Here is an 18,404-nt window from a genome sequence, read left to right as displayed (position 1 = left end):
GCATTGAGCCGGGGCAGTAAAAGCCGTCTCGAAACTGGATTATTCCTGCCGTGTGGACTGGACCATAATGTGGCCAGGTGCCTTTGCCCTAAAAGAGGACCCAGTAAAATGTAGGACACTCGAGAGAGAGAGAGAGAGATGGGAGTATGTTACAAAAATCCCTATGTTTTGATTGTGTGCCTGTTGTATTATTTTAATGGTGTTTTAATTTTGTAATATTGACTTTGTTTAGACTCTCTACCGTTCGGCAGGCTTTTCATTCTTATTTCATTTTGAAATGAAAATCCCACAGTGCTCTATAAACAAATGATAATAATAATAATAATAATAATAATATTATTTTTAGGCCGCCTCTCCCTGCGGATCGAGGCCAGTTACAGTAAAAAACAGTAAAAAATATAATAAACCGTAAAATAATATAATAAAAATATAATAGAAAATAGAAAATAAGGGGGTGGAGAAGAGAAAGGGGACACTGCAAAATGCAAATGTAGGCCATGACAAAACAAAGGCTTTAAAAAACACCACTAACATATATATATAGATATATATACAGTATATAAATCCATGCTTCTTAGAAAAAAAAGTCCTGCTCAAAATGGAGGGCCAGTTTGGGGAAAGAAAAAGCAAACCAACCCTGGAAAAGAACCCTGGGATGAATGTAGGACTTGTCCTGGAAAAGGAGGACACAACTGAGCCCCTTCACGTTAAAACGCCACTGCGCATGCGCCCCCCCTCCTTCCCTCTGGAATCCAGCCCAGCAGGTAATTTCACTCGCTCAAAAACCCCTCTTTTGCGCATGCTCAGACCACCCCTTTTGGAACCGAGCAGGTGCCTCCTTCCCTCCTGCTTCCTCCATCTTCTCCTTGCTTCCAGCAGCAGCGCCGGCAACAGGTGCGCATGCGCCTTCGGGGGCTCGCAGGTGTACTGTTGGGGCTTCCCCTCCTTGCGCATGCGCCTTGTTCCTCCTCGGAGCCGCAGGTGCCAGGAGGCGGCGGCGGCGGCGGCTGAGTCTGAGTCTGTCTCTCATTCTGTGAGGTCGGGAGGAGGAGACGGAGGGCCCCGGCCGCGCTCCCAGCTCCTTCTCCCCTCTCTGGCGCCGCTGAGCCGGGCAGCCGTCGGAAGGACCCCCCATCCCCCGAGGCATGAACCGGGTCCAGCGAGGAGGAGGAGGAGGAACCCGCAGCCTGGGCACCATGGAAGTCAAGAGCAAGGTGGGTGTCGTCGCCTCGCCGCCGCCGCCGCCGCCGCTTCTGCTGCCGCCTTCCTCGCCAGGGTTCGAACGCTCGCGCGATGGAAGCGGGATTGGCGTCCAGACGGCCGATGAGAGAGAATGTGGCGCTTCGGTCCATTTCCTGTCCCTCCGTTCCAGCTTTTCTTTCCAGGAGGGGGTTTCCAAAAGCGTCCTCCATTTTGAGCAGGAATTTAATACTTATCAATGTGTTTATCTTCCTTTGTTTGCTTGTTTTGGTAATGTCCTCCATCCCCCCTCGAAGGTCCTACATTTGCGGCGCCTTGTCCTCCTTTGTGCCGGGCGAGCAGTTGCCCTAATCACAAAGGAGGACACGGCACAGCAAAGTGTAGGACATTCGAGGGGGAAATGGAGATTACCAAATGAAAGCTAAAGGCACTCCTATAAATATAAGTCCTCCCAAAATGGAGGACATTTTGGGATTCCTCCTGGACCGAAGGTTGAAGAAAGGAGGGCATCTGGTCATCATCCGGACTTTAAGGAGGAGTATACTTCTATAGGGCGAAGGGGGGAACAAAGGGCGAGAGTGTTGTTGTTGTTGTTGTTGTTGTTGTTGTTGTGTGCCTTCAAGTCATTTCTGACTAATGGCTATCCTAAGGTTTAATCTCTAATCATGGGGGGGGGGGGGGGGTTGGCAAGTTTCTGCAGAGGAGGTGGCTTGCCATGGCCTTCCCCTGAGGCTGAGAGAATGTGACTCATCTAAGGTCATCAATGGGTTTCCTAGCTGAGCTGGAATCGAACCCTGGTCTCCACAATCATGGTCCAACCCTCAAACTGCTATACTATGCTGGCTCTCGGGAAGAGTGTATCTCTGCTTACCCCCAAATTATTTCCCCCGGGAGTTTGTTTTTCCTCCTCTAGGTAGGACAGGGCTGATGTCAAGGAAGCCCAATGCGTAAGGTCTGTGGGGTGCTTCTGTGTTTCCTAGGTGCAGAAGGGTGCCTCTGAGCATGGGCAGAGACCCTCGCAACACCAAACTGCATAACCATAGCCACCTGCCATCGCCACACACTTACGGCAACTGTGTGCAGGACACACAGTCCTCTGGGCTTGAAGAGTCCGGCCATAACTCCTAGTTGTTTGTTGTTGTGTGCCTTCAAGTTGCTTCCGATTTCGGGTGACTCTACAGCGAGTCTATCATAGGGTTTTCTTGGCATGTTTCTTCAGAGGGGGCTTGCCATTGGCCTCTCCCAAGGCTGAGAGAGTGTGACTTGCCCAAGAGTAGGTGCCTAAAGCACACCTATTGTAGGGATTTCTGAGCATGTTTCTTCAGAGGGTGTTTGCCATTGCCATCCTCTGAGGCTGAGAGAGTGTGACTTACCCAAGGGCACCCAGTGGGTTCCCATGGCCAAGCCAGGATTCGAACCCTGGTCTCCCAGAGTTCTAGTCCAGCACTCAAGCCATTGCACCGCACTTAAAATCCAACACCTGTTTCTTAGAAATGAAGTAAAGGAAGGGAGGGTGTGGGCATGATGATATGCTGGGGAGGAAATGCATTGCTGTCTTGGTGAGCTGAAGGATAGAGGCGATTATCCTCAGCATTGCTTCCACCTATCCACAAGCGCATACTCCTGGTAATTGCTTTATTTTTCTTTTCTGTCTCTAATAGCATGTTAAGTGATGTTTGTTTTATGACAGAAGGAACCTGAGCTTAAAGGCAAGGTAGTAATTTGCTTCTGGAATAATGTTGGGTAATCTGGGTGAATTAATTTTTTGTGGGGGGGACTTGCTACAGGGAGCCACTGGCAGGAGATGATTTCATGCTCACAAGTGACCTATGAAAAATACTGCTGTGCTTACTGTTAGTCATTATAGTCAGAAAAACATTAGATTTCCCCTTGTGTCTTTCCTAGGTATATGTGCGAAGGTAGCACTGGTCCTTGTGTAAGGGATAACAGAATTAGGGGGTGGTAGTTATTCGCAGTTAGCATGAATTAATTGGGTGTGATCATGTGCAGGCGTTACCTGTTTGTCACTTGCCTTTGCTCCCACCCCCGTCACACCACATTTCCTCCTTTGTGTCTTATGTTCTTTATCAAAGCACAAAGAGTCCGCGCAGCCTGCCAGGGATTTGTGTTGATACCAAGCCTTGACAAACGTGGCCATAACTACTCCTCCAGGGAGTTTTGGTGCTTGACAGTAGACCTAACAAGTGTGCATAGTAATGTTTTATATCTCATTTATCGAGGAGGGAATTACTGTTCAAATCATCAATTTCCAGGTGCAAGACAAGTGCAGTCTCCACTGTCTGATCCATTAACAGAAGTACCGAAATGTGAAACACAAGTTGCTACTTGATACAATATTGTATCTGCTTGGGGAAAAGAAACACTCCAGTATTCAAAAGCTGCTATTAAAAACTGGACTTTTTAATTCTTTTTAGTTTGTGGTTTTTCCAACCTATTGGCAGGTTGCACCATTTTTTAAGCACTTGGGGCTGCAAATCTCTTGTGGAGAAGGGGTACAGGAGATGCCATTTTGAGCAAATGAAACAGCCTTTTGTTTCCTTTAGCCCCTGAATTGTTCAGCCATGTTAATTCGGCTGCAGCGGTGGCATGGATTAGCATGAGGGCTTCCCAAATTGTACGCACCTTCCTGGTAAAAGCAGGCCATAGGTGGATGTTAAAGAGATTTACAGGAGAAGGCTTTGGGTAATCGTAAGCAGTTTTACACTTGTAATGTTTCTGGAGTGTTCATTGGGGCTGGATTTTGGAATAAAAATCACCACAGTGTAGTTGTTTTCATATAAAATACTTACCCTGGGGTGACTTTTAGAACTTCTTTGTTTCAGGGAACACACCCTAGTATACTTCGTTAAAGATTAAAGTGCCCATTTATTATTTGACTAGTCATGCGCTGAATTAAATAGAACTATGCTATACTATGGCCTCTGAGTAACAGGATGTGTCTTAATATAGACTGTGGCTGTAACATCCATTTTATCACTCATTTACCTGTAGTACTTTGGCATGGGACTTGCCATTAAATATACCCAGAAAATTGTCATTCTGATGATTAGTTATGTGTGGCACTACAATCAGCCTCCACAGATTCTTTTATCTATAGATTCAACATCCACAGCTTGACAACATTTAATAAATTCCAAAAAGCAAAGATTGGTCTTGCCATTTTACATAAAGGACATCATTTTACTACACCATTATATTTAATTAAGTATCCATGGATTATGGTATCCATGGGGGTTCTGGAACTGAACCCCAGCAGATACAACGGCTCATTGTGATTGCTATGGTATATATTGTAAAAATATTGAACTGAAAATTACTAGTGTTCCAGGTATGCAAAAGAGAAGCCTCCTCCTTACTTTTAGACTGACTGGGCCTTGAAACCTGCTACTTGTGATGCAGTATTTTAAATTCCTTTTTCTCCTTTCTTTAACAAGATTCCCTCTCAGTATTCCTAAAGTGTTAAATCCATTCAATGCCTATCTTGTTAGTCTGCAGTTAGTCCAGTCTTCCTTACCAAGATTATAATGTTGACCCACATTCATGCAAATACACTACAAGCCAGTAACTTCTGGCAAAATGCAACATCATGTGCCTAAGACATTCCACTTGGGCTTTATGTGTTTCACTTATTGCATTTGTACACCATCAACTAACTCAAGCTTTCCTAACTACCATTCCAAGTTCTGTACTCTCATCAGTTGATATGAAAGAGAATTGTCATTTCCTTGAAACTCCCAATCACATTAAGTCACAACCTTGATTATTCTTCTAATAGAACAGGGTCGTTTGACAGTGTTAAAGGGTAATTGATCAATTTGTACTGCATCTGAAGAGGTGAGCTTATATCCACGAAAGATCACACTAAAATAAAAAAAAGTTAGTTGTAAAAGTTGTACTACACTCCTTTTTTCTCTCCCTCTCACTTCCACCTTTGAGCTTCGTGCAGCTCTGCCTCATGAAAGCAGATTTTCGTAAAATTAGAAATAATTGAGTCTCAGACATACATTGAATTTTCTCTTGAAAACTGCATTCTTGGATTTCTGAAATATTGGCAGCAGGTTCAGCAGAAAGTGCTGTATTATGGATTGTCATCAACCAACGCTCACACACAATATAAACTTCCATGTTACACAGAATTACTCTGACATTTGAGGTGCTTCCAATACTAGCTTTGAGCATCATTAAATGATTATTTTCCTATTCTGTGTCACATTCATTATTTCAACTGAGCAGATACACCTGTAAAACTACATTTTTCCTGTCTATTCCAATAAGTTCCATCCACGCAGTAGACATGCTTCTTTTTTTCCTCTGCAAAGACCAGTTATAATTAGTTCCCAAAATTGTATTCTCTCTCCCTCCACCGTCTCCCTACAGACACATCCCATCTCCTTTGAAAAGAGAGGACCTCTGGAACTACAAATCCTCATAGCTTTCATAAAATCAACTTTTGTGCTTTGAATGTAAGCAAATGGCTCAGGCCATATGTAGAGATAGGCAGGGAGCTGGCAGCTTAGGCAATCTTTTATAGCTGTACATAAAGACAGGAGCTGGCAAGACTTAACCTCTTTTTCTCTGCCCATATTCCTTCCTTCCCTTTTGCCCACAGCCCAGTAACTTTGGCATGGTGTTGTGACCAATAATAAGCAATAAACAGTGATTGCTTTATTTCCTGAAGTTTTTTCCTCCTCTCCACCTTCTCTCAACATTGATAATGGTGTGGCTTCTTCTATGTCTTTGTTTGCCATTTCCCATTAAGGAGGTCAAAATGTTTTTAAACGTGCAGGCACATTCCTGTAACTAAAATAATTGATGTAACTATAAATAAGAAGCTTGACAACTTAAGCTAGTGTTGTGCTAGGTTTAAAGTGAAAGACAAAGCTTTGTTTGGGCCCCAAATGCTTGTACCGCTCTCCTTCCTTTGACTCCTAGGTTGTCGAATGCTCATCATGCACTTGATGGGACTCGTATGTGTACTCTGTTAAGTGCCAAGAGCAACTATTATATTTATGTGATTTGTACCTTGTCCTTACCCATAAGAGTTTAGGGTAGCTAACCATTTTACAGTCAGTTCTCCATATCCACAGATTTTTTTAATCCACGGATTTAAGTATCCACAGTTTGAAAATACCTTTAAAACATATAAATTCCAAAAAGCAAGCCTTGATTTTGCCATTTTATATAAGGGACACTGTCTTATTGTACCACTGTACGTAATGGGACTTGAGTGTGCACAGATTTTGATATCCACAGGGGGTTTTGGAACCAAACCTCAGTGGGCCCACTGTACACACAAACATATCATTAAAAAACCCAAATCCTAAAACTAGTAATCTAAACATTGCATAACTGCATGTAGGAAATTAGAAGTATCTAGAGTTGTAAATTATGCTGATTTGCTAAATTATCATATATATTTTTAAAAAAAAAACCAACAGCAGTCAGAGACAGGTTAAGCATTTTCATTATTCCCTGAACACTTATACAAATAAGTTTCTGTCTAATGCCTAGAAGACAGGATGATAGGAAACAACTGAATCTCTGATAGCATTAAATTCATATTCAAAGTGCAACCAGTGGGAAGGCCCTGCCATGTGTCATAAGCTATGGGCACTGTTGTGGTGCATCACAAGCAGAGCCTCCCCAGCTGGTCTTAAATTCTGAGTGGTTTGGCACTAGATCAAGTAGTCCTTTAAGTAACTGGGGAGGGGTTTAGGACTTTCGGGTTGTTCCCACTTAAGATTTGAAACGATTTAAAATACAACGTTTTTAATAAAATCGATTCAAAATAACACTGTTCTTATCCCGCTATCCAAATCGCTTTGTTCATCGTTCCCATCTGGTTGTTTAAATCGAAGTTTTTACCTGCAAGCGTTCCTACTTGGCATGAAATCGGTGTTTAAATAAAGCGATTCTTCTCCTCCATACCTTATTTGGAGCTGTCAATCAATAGTACGTCAGAATGACGTAACGTTAATCCGGAATATTTGGAAGCGATTTATCTTTTGGCATCGTTTCCATTTCATTGACAGCCAGGGAGAATCCCTTCAGAGAGCACAGAGATCAATGGGAGAGGCTTCTGGCAAAAAGCGAAGCTCTTTCCAGAGGAACTATGGGATAGGTTTTGGAGGGCAGCATCCTGTCTCCCAAAAGACAGCCAGGGAGAATCCCTTCAGAGAGCACAGAGATCAATGGGAGAGGCTTCTGGCAAAAAGCGAAGCTCTTTCCAGAGGAACTATGGGATAGGTTTTGGAGGGCAGCATCCTGTCTCCCAAGACAGCCAGGGAGAATCCCTTCAGAGAGCACAGAGATCAATGGGAGAGGCTTCTGGCAAAAAGCGAAGCTCTTTCCAGAGGAACTATGGGATAGGTTTTGGAGGGCAGCATCCTGTCTCCCAAAAGACAGCCAGGGAGAATCCCTTCAGAGAGCACAGAGATCAATGGGAGAGGCTTCTGGCAAAAAGCGAAGCTCTTTCCAGAGGAACTATGGGATAGGTTTTGGAGGGCAGCATCCTGTCTCCCAAGACAGCCAGGGAGAATCCCTTCAGAGAGCACAGAGATCAATGAAGGAGGCTGCTGGAAAAGCAGGGAGGGAGCACTCTTCCCAAAGATTCTCTTTCCAGGGTTGGAGGAGAAGGCAGATTCCATTTGAGAAATGGAGGGAGAAAGGCTCTATCCCCCCCCCATGGATCAGAGCCCTTCCTTGCCTGGGCGAGATCAGATGCCTCCTCGCGAGGAGCTTTCCCTTCCCTGCCTGGGTGAGATCAGATGCCTCCTCGCGAGGAGCCTTCCCTTCCCTGCCTGGGCGAGATCAGATGCCTCCTCGCGAGGAGCCTTCCCTTCCCTGCCTGGGCGAGATCAGTGCCCAAGCGGGCAGGGAATGCCTCTTTGAGAGGAGCCTTCCCTTCCTGCCTCTCCTCCGTTAGAAATGGGCTCTCCCCACACAGAGGGGAGGTTGCAATCCACCGGGGGAAGCCTTGTACTCCTTTGGCAGATGCAGGCGCTTGAGCAGCCGGGACTTCAGGCGCTTAAAGCGCTGAAGAGATTAAGCGCCTGTAAACCATTAAAATAAAAAATAAAAATAATCCTTATCTCTTATTGAAAGACCACAGCGGACAAAGGGGTGAGGGAAGCAAAAATGGCGACAGCCAGACGGATGGGGACAGAAAGGGCAACTCCCCCAAGGACAGCCCCATCGCACTCCGCTCCTCCCATTCATCTAACGCAATTTCAAAGGCTGTTGTTCCTATTTAAATGCTCCGGTTCCTAAATCGAATCAATGGAAAAACGCGTTAAATGAGGAAAACTCGAATCAAAATTTTATTCCGCTCTACAATTCGATTTGTAGTGGAGACGATTGCGGGTTGCTCTAGAACCGTTCTAGGTTTAAATCGGATCCTAATAGGAACGCCACTCCTTGGATTCGATTCAGAACGCGGGGTTTCACCTAGTGAGAACAACCCCTTTGTATGTTAAATGGGGCCCTGTGGCTCACTGGAAACCAATACAGAAGTTCAGCCATTGATCTCCCTGTGCAGAGCTCTCTGCATCAGCTTCATTTTCTTTGACCATCATTGAAGATGTATATGGGGTGGATTATAATAATTTAATTGGGAAGTAACCAGAGTATGAACTACTTTGCCCAGATCATTTTAGTCCAGGAACAGCTGTAGCTGACACACCACCTTTAGTTACCCATAAAACCATCACAACATCTGGCTATTCAGTGACAGCTTGGTATTGTCAAGGCTGCATACCTACTCCATCCCAAATAGTGCTATCCTTTCCAAAACAAATGTCTGCTTGATTCCCAAACCTGGGAATCCACAGAGTCCCTGTTGATCCAAATTAACCTTATTAGCTATCATCCAGCTCATCACTGATGTAAGACAGCACAAGAGGAGCAATCTTAGGAATGTCTGGGTATATCTAAAATGGGTTTATGAGGCAACTGTGGAAGTAACCTTTGTCATTTTTGCCCCATTTTCCACTCAGGCGAACCAAAAATATCCCCAGAGGGCTCTATTACCACATTATCCTGTCCACGGACAGCCAAAAAGACAAACAAATGGGTCCTTGAACAGGTCAAACCTGAACTCTCCCTGGTAGCCACGTGAGACTAGTACTTTGGCCACATCACAAGAAGGCAAGAATCTTTAAAAAAGACAATAATGCTAGGAAAGGTAGAAGGTAGCAGAAAGAGAGGAAGACTGCATGCTAGATGGATAGACTCAATCATGTAGGTCATGGACCTAAATCTACAAGACCTAAGCAGAGCAGTGGAGGAGGAGGCATTGGAAATGTTCATACACAGGGTTGCCATGAGCTGAGGTTGATAACAGGCAGTTAACAACAAAACAACCTCTTCCTTCTTCCCACTGCTATTTGAGGCAGCTGAAAGGAGAAAGGGTTACTTGTTTTTAGCTTCATTGTGAATCATAGTGGCCTGGAGGGGAAAACATAAGGGGGTATCCCCATCAGACAATCTCCCAATCTCTTTCAGTTTGTGAAGAACACCTGAACCAATGCAATCTGTATCCTTTCAGATAGCAGACTTGGAGTCACTGTCTTCTGCGGAAAGAAAAGAGTTAGAATCATAGAAACTTAGAGTTGAAAGAGACCACAATGGCCATCCAGTCCAACCCCCTGCCATGCAGGAACTCTCAATCAAAGCATCTCTGACAGATGGCGATCCAGATTCATCTCTCTCTTCCCTAAATCTTGGGGATTCTGCTGACTCAGCAATGTCTTTATTTAACTCCACTCTTTCCTCAACTCTTGACCGCTTTGCCCCTGTCTCTGTACACACTTCTTCCTCTACAACTAGGCCTCAGCCCTGGCTTACCCCCCTCATTAAGTTTCTCCGGTCCTGCTCTAGAGCGGCCGTACGTCTTTGGAGAAAGTCCAAACAGTGGGCTGACTTTATTCATTACAAATTTGTTCTTTCCTCCTCCTCACGCGCCCTGTCTATAGCAAAACAAACTTATTATCAACTTCGGTTGATATGCCAACTGCAACCCTTCCTGGGCCAAAGGGACCTTGAAATGGTGGTACATGCTCTGGTAACCTCTCACTTGGATTTCTGTAATGCGCTCTACATGGGGCAACCCTTGTACCAAGCCTGGAAGCTTCAGTTAGTACAAAATATGGCAGCCAGATTGGTCACCGGTGCGTCCAGGTTTGACCATATAACACCTATTCTGAAAGATCTGCACTGGCTGCCTATTCGCTTCTGAGCGCAATACAAGGTGTTGGTTATTACCTAAAAAGCCCTACATGGCTTGGGCCTGAGTTACTTGAGGGACCGCATCTCCCCATATAATCCGCCCCGCACACTCAGAACAACCGGGAAGAACTTGTTGGAAATTCCACCTTCTAAATATGTTATTACTTCCCAGATGGCCTTCTCAGTAGCAGCCCCACAAATCTGGAATAGTCTTCCCGATAAGCTCCGTCTTACCACCCCCCTGGAAACACTTAAAAAGAGGCTTAAAACCTTCCTCTTCTGTCAAGCCTTCCCCCCGGAAAATGAAGTCGTGTACTCTGATCCCATTGACTTTCTACCTCACCCTATTGATTGATTGAATGATTGTTTTTAGATTGTATATTGTATTTAGTGCTCTTGGTTTTATCTATTTTATGATGTGTTTTGTAATTGGTTTTAAACTATGTAAACTGCTTTGATCTTTTTGGAAAAGCGGTATATAAATAAAATATTATTATTATTATTACAAATATTGATCTCCGCCAATGAGAGGCGCCTGCAGCGTCTGTTCTCCACCTTCAACACTTTGCTTAAACCTCCCTCTCCTCCTGTCTCTTCATCATTCTCTCCCAATGACTTCGCTAATTACTTCATCTCAAAGATTACCACCATTCGCTCTGAGATAGTCCCTCCCAATTCTTCTTCTGCTTGTAATCTTCTATCGCCCTCGCCTAATAAATTTTCTGTGTTTCCTCCTGCTTATCTGGATGAACTCTCTACACTTCTGAACTCTTCCAAACCTGCAACTTGTTCTCTCGATCCAATTCCTACTCATCTTCTAATTTCCATAGCTCCCTCTCTTCTGCCCTCGCTTCTCCATATCTTCAATCTCTCTACAGGTTCCTTCCCTTCAGACTTTAAACATGCTCTCATTTCCCCAATTCTGAAAAAAACTTCTCTTGACCCCTCCTCTTTGTCTAGCTATCGTCCAATTTCTCTTCTTCCCTTTCTTTCTAAGGTCTTGGAACGGGTTGTTTATTCTCGCTGTCTTGAATTTCTTGAAGCCAACTCCATTCTCGATCCCTATCAGTCTGGTTTCCGCCCAAGGCATTCCACAGAGACAGCTCTCACTAAGATCTCAAATGACCTTTTACAGGCCAAGGCTAATGGCCTTTATTCTGTTCTCATGCTTCTTGATTTGTCTGCAGCCTTTGACACCATTGATCACAGCCTTCTAGTTGATATACTCTCTGACCTTGGGTTCTCAGACTGTTCTTGACTGGTTTAGATCTTATTTGTCAGACAGATCTTTTGCAGTGGTCACAGGTGGTCAGACTTCATCCTCTGTTCTTTATCTGTTGGAGTTCCCCAGGGCTCTGTTCTGGGTTCCCTTCTGTTTTCTCTCAACACACTGTCCTTAGGTAAACTCATTAGCTCTTTTGGTTTTTCCTACCATCTGTATGCCGATGACACCCAGTTGTATCTTTCCACCCCTGACCTTTCTCCAAGGCTTGAACAGCAAGTTTCGTCTTGTCTCACAGCTGTCTCACAGTGGATGCGCCATCGGCGTTTGAAGCTCAACATGTCCAAGATGGAGCTTCTTGTCTTTCTTCCTAAGTCCACCCTTCAACACTCCTTTTCTGTCTCTGTGGACAACATTTCTATTCAACCAGTCCAGCAAGCCCACAGTGTTGGTTTTATCTTTGACTCTTCTCTGTCATGTATCCCTCAGATCCAGACCACAGCCAAGGTTTGTAGATTTTTTTTATACAACATTGCCAAAATCCGACCATATCTTTCCACCTCTACTGCCAAGATCCTGGTCCATGCCCTAGTGGTCTCACGACTTGATTACTGTAACGTCCTCCTGGCTGGGCTTCCTCTTTCTCACATCCTTCCTTTAATTTCTGTCCAGCATTCAGCTGCACGCATTATCACTTCTGCCCACTGCTCTGACCACATCTCTCCTATGTTGGCATCCCTTCACTGGCTTCCCCTCCCTTTCTGCATTCGGTATAAGCTCTTGCTGTCGATGTTTAAAGCCCTCCATGGGCTGCCCCCCCTTATTTATCAGACCTTCTTTCTCCTCACCTTCCCACTCAGACCCTCCATTCTGGTAGTCAAAGTTGGCTGTCCCAGCCCAGGATTTCCTCTGCCCCATCTAGGATTCGCCCCTTTTCACTTGCTGCCTCTCACTCCTGGAACCTTCTTCCCTCACGAGCAAGGGCCATCTCTTCTTTAACCAGCTTCAAAACGGAGTTGAAGACCATCCTGTTCAGAGAAGCATTCCCAGACATTGCGTGATTGTTACTTGCTATCTGATGTTCTTTTTGTTGCCTGTTTTATTGAACCATTTCCTGTATTGCTATGTATTTTATTTGTATTATCCTATCATTTCTTAGATTGTACGCCATAGACAGGTTTACTCTTTTATATTTGTTGTTTTTATGTACAGCGCTGTGCAAATCTATAGCGCTATATACATAAAGAATAATAATAGTAATAATAATAATAACAAAGAGGGAGACTCCACCACTCTCCAAGGAAGTGTGTTCCACTGTTGAATAGCCCTTACTGTCAGGACATTCCTCCTAATGTTGAGATGGAATCTCTTTTGCTGTAGCTTGCATCCATTGTTCCGGTTCCTAGTCTCTGGAGCAGCAGAAAACAAGCTTGCTCCCTCCACAATATGACATCCCTTCAAATATTTAAACAAGGCTATCATATCACCTCTTAACCTTCTCTTCTCCAGACTAAACATCCCCAGCTCCTTAAGTCGTTCCTCATAGGGCATGGTTTCCAGGCCTTCACCTGGTTTATAGAATGGTTTTATTTTATAAACTAAAAGATGAACGTATGTAAGTAAAACGGAAGGATGTCACTCAAAAAGGTAGTGGAAAGGCGTAAGGCTTAGCCTCCTAACACATCCCTGTAAAAACACCACTCTTTTGAACAGATGGAAGAGTAAGGCTAAGTGGCTGCTTTTCTATTTTCACTATTTAAAAAAGGTTAGTTGATCTACATTAGGGAAAAGAAAATCACTAGGCTGCATCTGTGCTACAGAAATAATGCACTTTGACAATGCTTTAAATGTGATGGTTCAGTACTATGGATTTGTGGGATTTCTAGTTTAGTGATGCACCAGGGCACTGAAGCCTAATACCTTACACAACTACAAATCTCAGAATTCTGTAGCACTGAGTCATGGCAGCTAAAGTTGTGTCAAACTGCTTTATTTCTGCAGTGTATAAACACCCAGAGACTACCAGGGGTGGTGGTGGGGGGGGGGTGTTGTCAAATTTGGATCACATTGTGTAGATATCCAGATGAATGAGGAAACAATTGCTATTGCAAAGTAACAGCTCATAATTCCTTTTCCTTGATTATGAAGGAGGTTAACTCCAACAATGTGTGTTTAATTTACTGTATATTGTAATGGTGCAACAAAACAGAATGACTCATTTTATTGGTGTTTGATGTAGGCATGGTAGTATATACAGAAAACAAGACTTTTGGTGAATTCCTTATTTAAATACAATTAAGACCAGGATTTTGAACATCCTCCTTTTGTTGTGTTAACCCTGCAAAAATTAAGAATGCAAAAAAAGAGTGGTCTTTTCTCATTTTGATTGGTCTATGTGTTTCCAAATAGCCATCAATGTCATGTTACTGGAGTTTAGACTGCATGCTCTAAAGATTGAGCATCCTTTATCCAGAATGCTTGGGACCAGAAGTGTTCCATGTTTTAGATTTTTTCAAATTTTGCAATACCTATACAGTAATCCTTGCACATTTGCTGGGGTTAGGGGCAAAGGAACCCTGTGTATGTGGAAAACCTGCAAATTAAAAAAAATCACTTTTCTTTTTACCTAAGAGAAAACCGCTCTAGGGATCTTTAGGTCCTCCAGTGCAGCTCTGTAGTCAACATCTGCCAGAAGTTGTAGCAATAGCATTTATATACCACTCATCCATGTACTTAAGCCCTCCATAAGTGGTTTACAATGTGTAAGCTAATTGCCCTGAACAAGCTGGGTACTCATTTTAGTGACCTCATAAGGATGCCAGGCAGAGTCAACCCTGAGCCCCTGACTGGAATTGAACTCACAAATGTGTGGCTTGTGAGGGAGTGGTTGCAGTACCGGCATTTAACCACTGTGCTCTAGATGCCTAGAGAAGTGTTTTCTCTATGAACGTCTAGGTTCTCCAGCACAACTCTATGCAGCACATCCTCCAGCAGAATTGTGCTGGAGGACTTATGAGATTCCTAGATAGAATATATTAATCAAAACCGCAAATAGTCAAAGCTGTAAAAGTCAAAGCCGCAAATGTGGAGGGCCAACTGTCTTTGCATATCCATAATGAAACATATTGAGGCTGGAGAGACTCTGAGGATCTGTAGAATCACAGGAGGCATGGATTCCCACCATTTTACAGTTCCTCACTCCAGATCCTGTCATTTCACATATCCTCACTGGATTCTCTTCAACTTCACCTCTCTCCAGCCTCTGAAAGATAACAGAGGTACTTCTATACTACGGTACTTGTGTCGTAGTTCAAAACGTTTTCTATTTTTTCAGTATCTCGAATCCCAGATAAGGCATACTCAGCCTGAGCCAATGTGGTGTAGTGGTTTGAGCTTTGGACTATTACTGTGGAGGGTTGAATCCCTGCTTAGCCATGGAAACCTGTTGGGTGATCTATGCAAGTCACACACACTCAGCCTGAGAGGAAGGCAATGGCAACCCCCCTCTGAAGAAACTTGCCAAGAAAACTCTGTGATAGGGCCACCATTAGTTGGAAATGACTTGAAGGCAAACAACAGCAACAACAGTTATACATATTGAATTGCATTAACTTCATGGGGGATCTTGTTTTTCCTTGATCATTCCATCAGTACTGGTATGTTACATTTTTGTCCTACCAAACTGGTCTTACAGCTTCAGTCTTACATTTCAAAAGTTTTTTTTCCCCTCATAAATACTGTTCACTGCTGAACAATTTTCAACTTCAGCATGCTAGTTCTGTGGAATGTATTAACTAAGATTATAAATATCTGATTCACTACTGATTTCTACCAAGAATGTGTGTTCATTAAATAAACTTGTTGCCTACCTAAGTAAGGATTAATGCCAGCTCCCAGTTGCTGTTGTGTAATAAAAGATGTATGAATATCAGTGTCGTGACTGCAGTGTTTCAAGAAGAGAATTGAAATTCAGACAGCTTACCCGAATTTGAGGTTCAAGGTATAGCTTAACTAACCTGCTACAGTTTTGAAATATTTTTGTACATATCAACCATCTTAGCTTTGCTAGGATACCTGAAATTTATATTTGTTTAGATTTCACAATTTGTAAGTCACCCCTTATAGTCTCTTTCTCCCATAGTAATGCTATCCTTACTGATTTGGATCATTAACAACTTCCATCATTCTTTAAATTTTGTTGCTTAAGTTTTCTTGTATTTGGCTATTTGGATTCTGAAAGTTGTCTGATATGATCGCAGTCTTGACCTGCATTCACATTTGAATGGACCTCATCGCTGGATTGAACCTAGCTGTAAAAAAAGCCATTTCAATTTACCCTCAGCTACTGCTTCTAACATAGCCTTTATGAAGTGTCCCTCAGTATTGTTTATAGAGTGTACACTTCTCAAATAGAATAAGACTATTTGACAATCTTTCCACCCCTGTGAATACACATAAAAGTAAATAGATGCATTTAAAAACATATATCTTGCATCAGGTCCTTACGGGGGTTTCTGACGCAGCCTTTGAAACCATTACCAAATTCCACATAGATTATTAAGCCATCTTCAGAGCCAGAAAACTGATGCCTTTGAAAAAGTGAAGGCATAGAAATGCCTCGAGAAAGCATTTCCTTTCATGGGTGGGTTTCAAGTTGTGTGGTAAGGAAAAAGAAAAAGAGTGCATCAAAACATTTTGCAGTAGAGCAAAATGTGAAATTTGTTGTCATTGCATTGAAATTGGTCAATTGAGGGGCAGAAGGCTAGGAGGTTTACAAAACAGTCTTATACATCTGGAGGAGTTCCTGTTGCCTTGAAGTCTATGTGAGTTTGTAAGTTTAAATGCAATAATTTGGAGACCTTATGCATAAACAATTGGAAAGATTTTCCGGGTAGTATAAAGATGTTGTGATGTTCTAGGCCATAATTATTGGTTTTCAGCATCCGTAACAATATCGAAAGGCAGTCTTGAAATAGTAAAACATGTTTCTTCCCCCCCCCCCCCCATGAATGATCCAGTGTAGGAAGATGTAGCTGTGCGAGCCCTCCTTCAAACACCCTCCCAACTCCCCTTTCTCAGCTGCAGCCTCCTGAGCCTGGCCATTTCATATGGAGGGTGCGAGAGCAGCAGATTAGTATTCACATAGTTTCCTATAGCTGGTTGCACAGCAGCAAAGCATCTTCAGGAACTCCAGAGTCTTTGCAGATTATGCCATTGTTCTGTGTCCAGCTGTAGGGATATAGCTAAATACTTATCTGGTGGCTCCTTCTGCTCCTTTGTTGTTGTGTTGCCTTCCCCTGATGCTGAGAGAGTGTGACTTGCCCAAGATCACACAGTGGTTTCCATGGCTGAGTGGGGATTCGAACTCTGGTCTCCAGAGTCACAGACCACTCTTCAACCTTCAGACCACTGCACCATGCTGGTTTGCTAACAACTAGGAAATGGTTGGGCTTGAGGGCTGTAGCTAAGAAAAGGCCAGTTTGAGGTTGATGCTTCACATTTCCATTGAAAGAGTGGGTTTAGTATAGCTTATATTAACAAGTGGATTTAGGCTGTAGACTGAGATGGAAATCATGTGGCTCTCTAAATGATGTTGGACTGCAGCTTCCACCATCCCTTGTCAGCATAGCCAATGATAAAAAAATGTTGAGAGGTGTAGTTCAGAAACATCTGGAAGACCCTCTCTGACTCCTATCTCTGCTATAGACAATGAGATGTAAAACAATGTGAAGTTGAAGGCTTTCATGGCCGTCATCCATAGTTTTTTGTGGGTTTTTTGGGTTATGTGGCCATGTTCTAACAGAGTTTCTTCCTGGAAACCGCATACCATGCAGCTGCGGACAAGTCTACATAGGGACCACCAAACGCAGTGTGCAAACAAGAATCAAAGAACACGAGAGACACTGCAGACTGGGCCAGCTAGAAAAATCAGCAGTAGCAGAACATGCCACAAACCATCCTGGGCATAAAATACTGTTTGAAAACACTGAAATTCTGGACCATGCCAACCACTACCATGTCAGGATGCACAGGGAAGCCATTGAAATCCACAAACACCTGGACAATTTCAACAGGAAAGAGGAATCCCTTAAAGTAAAGAAGGTTTGGCTACCAGTCCTGAAATATAGCAAGATAAAGACAAATGCAAATGAATAATCTGCCAGGGTCAGGGGTTTCCCAGCAGACAATGAGCACAAATCAAGCAGACATTAGTCCTCTTGTGCAGACCCTCACACCCTGAGGATTGCCATTAGCAACCAACAATATACATGCAAATCACTCCTGCCTTTTCAGGTCACACAATATATATAGCCAAGTCCTTTCCAGGCAAACATTCTCTGAAGATGACAGCCACAGATGCTGGCAAAACGTCAGGAAGAAACTCTGCTAGAACATGGCCACATAGTCCAAAAAACCCACCAAAAACTATAGATATAAAACAAATTAGAAGCCATGTTCTGCGACGTGACAGTTTTGTTCCCTAATCCAGTATTTGTGGAGGAAGGCTGTAGTTATGTAGTGATGAGAGATATACTTTGGAAATACTTAGACATGGTGGTGTTTGCCATTATGTGATTCTGTGGGCACTTTCTTGAGTAGTGCTAATCACAAATACTTTCTGAACTCTGAAATGGGAAGGTTTAGGGGAAATCAGATGAGAGGGCATGAGCTGTGCTAATTTAAGTGTAATACATTCTGAAACAATTTTTACAACTTCAAGACTATATTTGCATGG

The 18,404-nt window shown here is 43.3% G+C and overlaps 1 protein-coding gene across 1 annotated transcript in view; it reads left to right on the top strand.

Annotated features, from left to right (window-relative positions):
- The first annotated feature begins 1,044 nt into the window (after positions 1 to 1,044).
- The window catches only part of PARD6B (par-6 family cell polarity regulator beta), a 40,663-nt gene continuing 23,303 nt past the window's right edge, over positions 1,045 to 18,404 (top strand). Inside the window, exon 1 of the mRNA XM_089513832.1 lies at positions 1,045 to 1,214. Coding sequence (XP_089369958.1) covers positions 1,146 to 1,214 — 69 coding nt within the window. The 5' untranslated portion in view covers positions 1,045 to 1,145. The remainder of the gene's footprint in view (positions 1,215 to 18,404) is intronic.

The sequence above is a fragment of the Sceloporus occidentalis genome, unplaced genomic scaffold (assembly GCF_023333645.1).
Source record: "Sceloporus occidentalis isolate IW3139 unplaced genomic scaffold, rSceOcc1.0.p SCAF_3, whole genome shotgun sequence".
In the NCBI taxonomy this organism is placed as follows: Eukaryota; Metazoa; Chordata; class Lepidosauria; order Squamata; family Phrynosomatidae; genus Sceloporus; species Sceloporus occidentalis.
The sequence above is the reverse complement of the archived record's forward strand: the minus strand, read 5'-3'. Positions and strand labels throughout refer to the sequence as shown.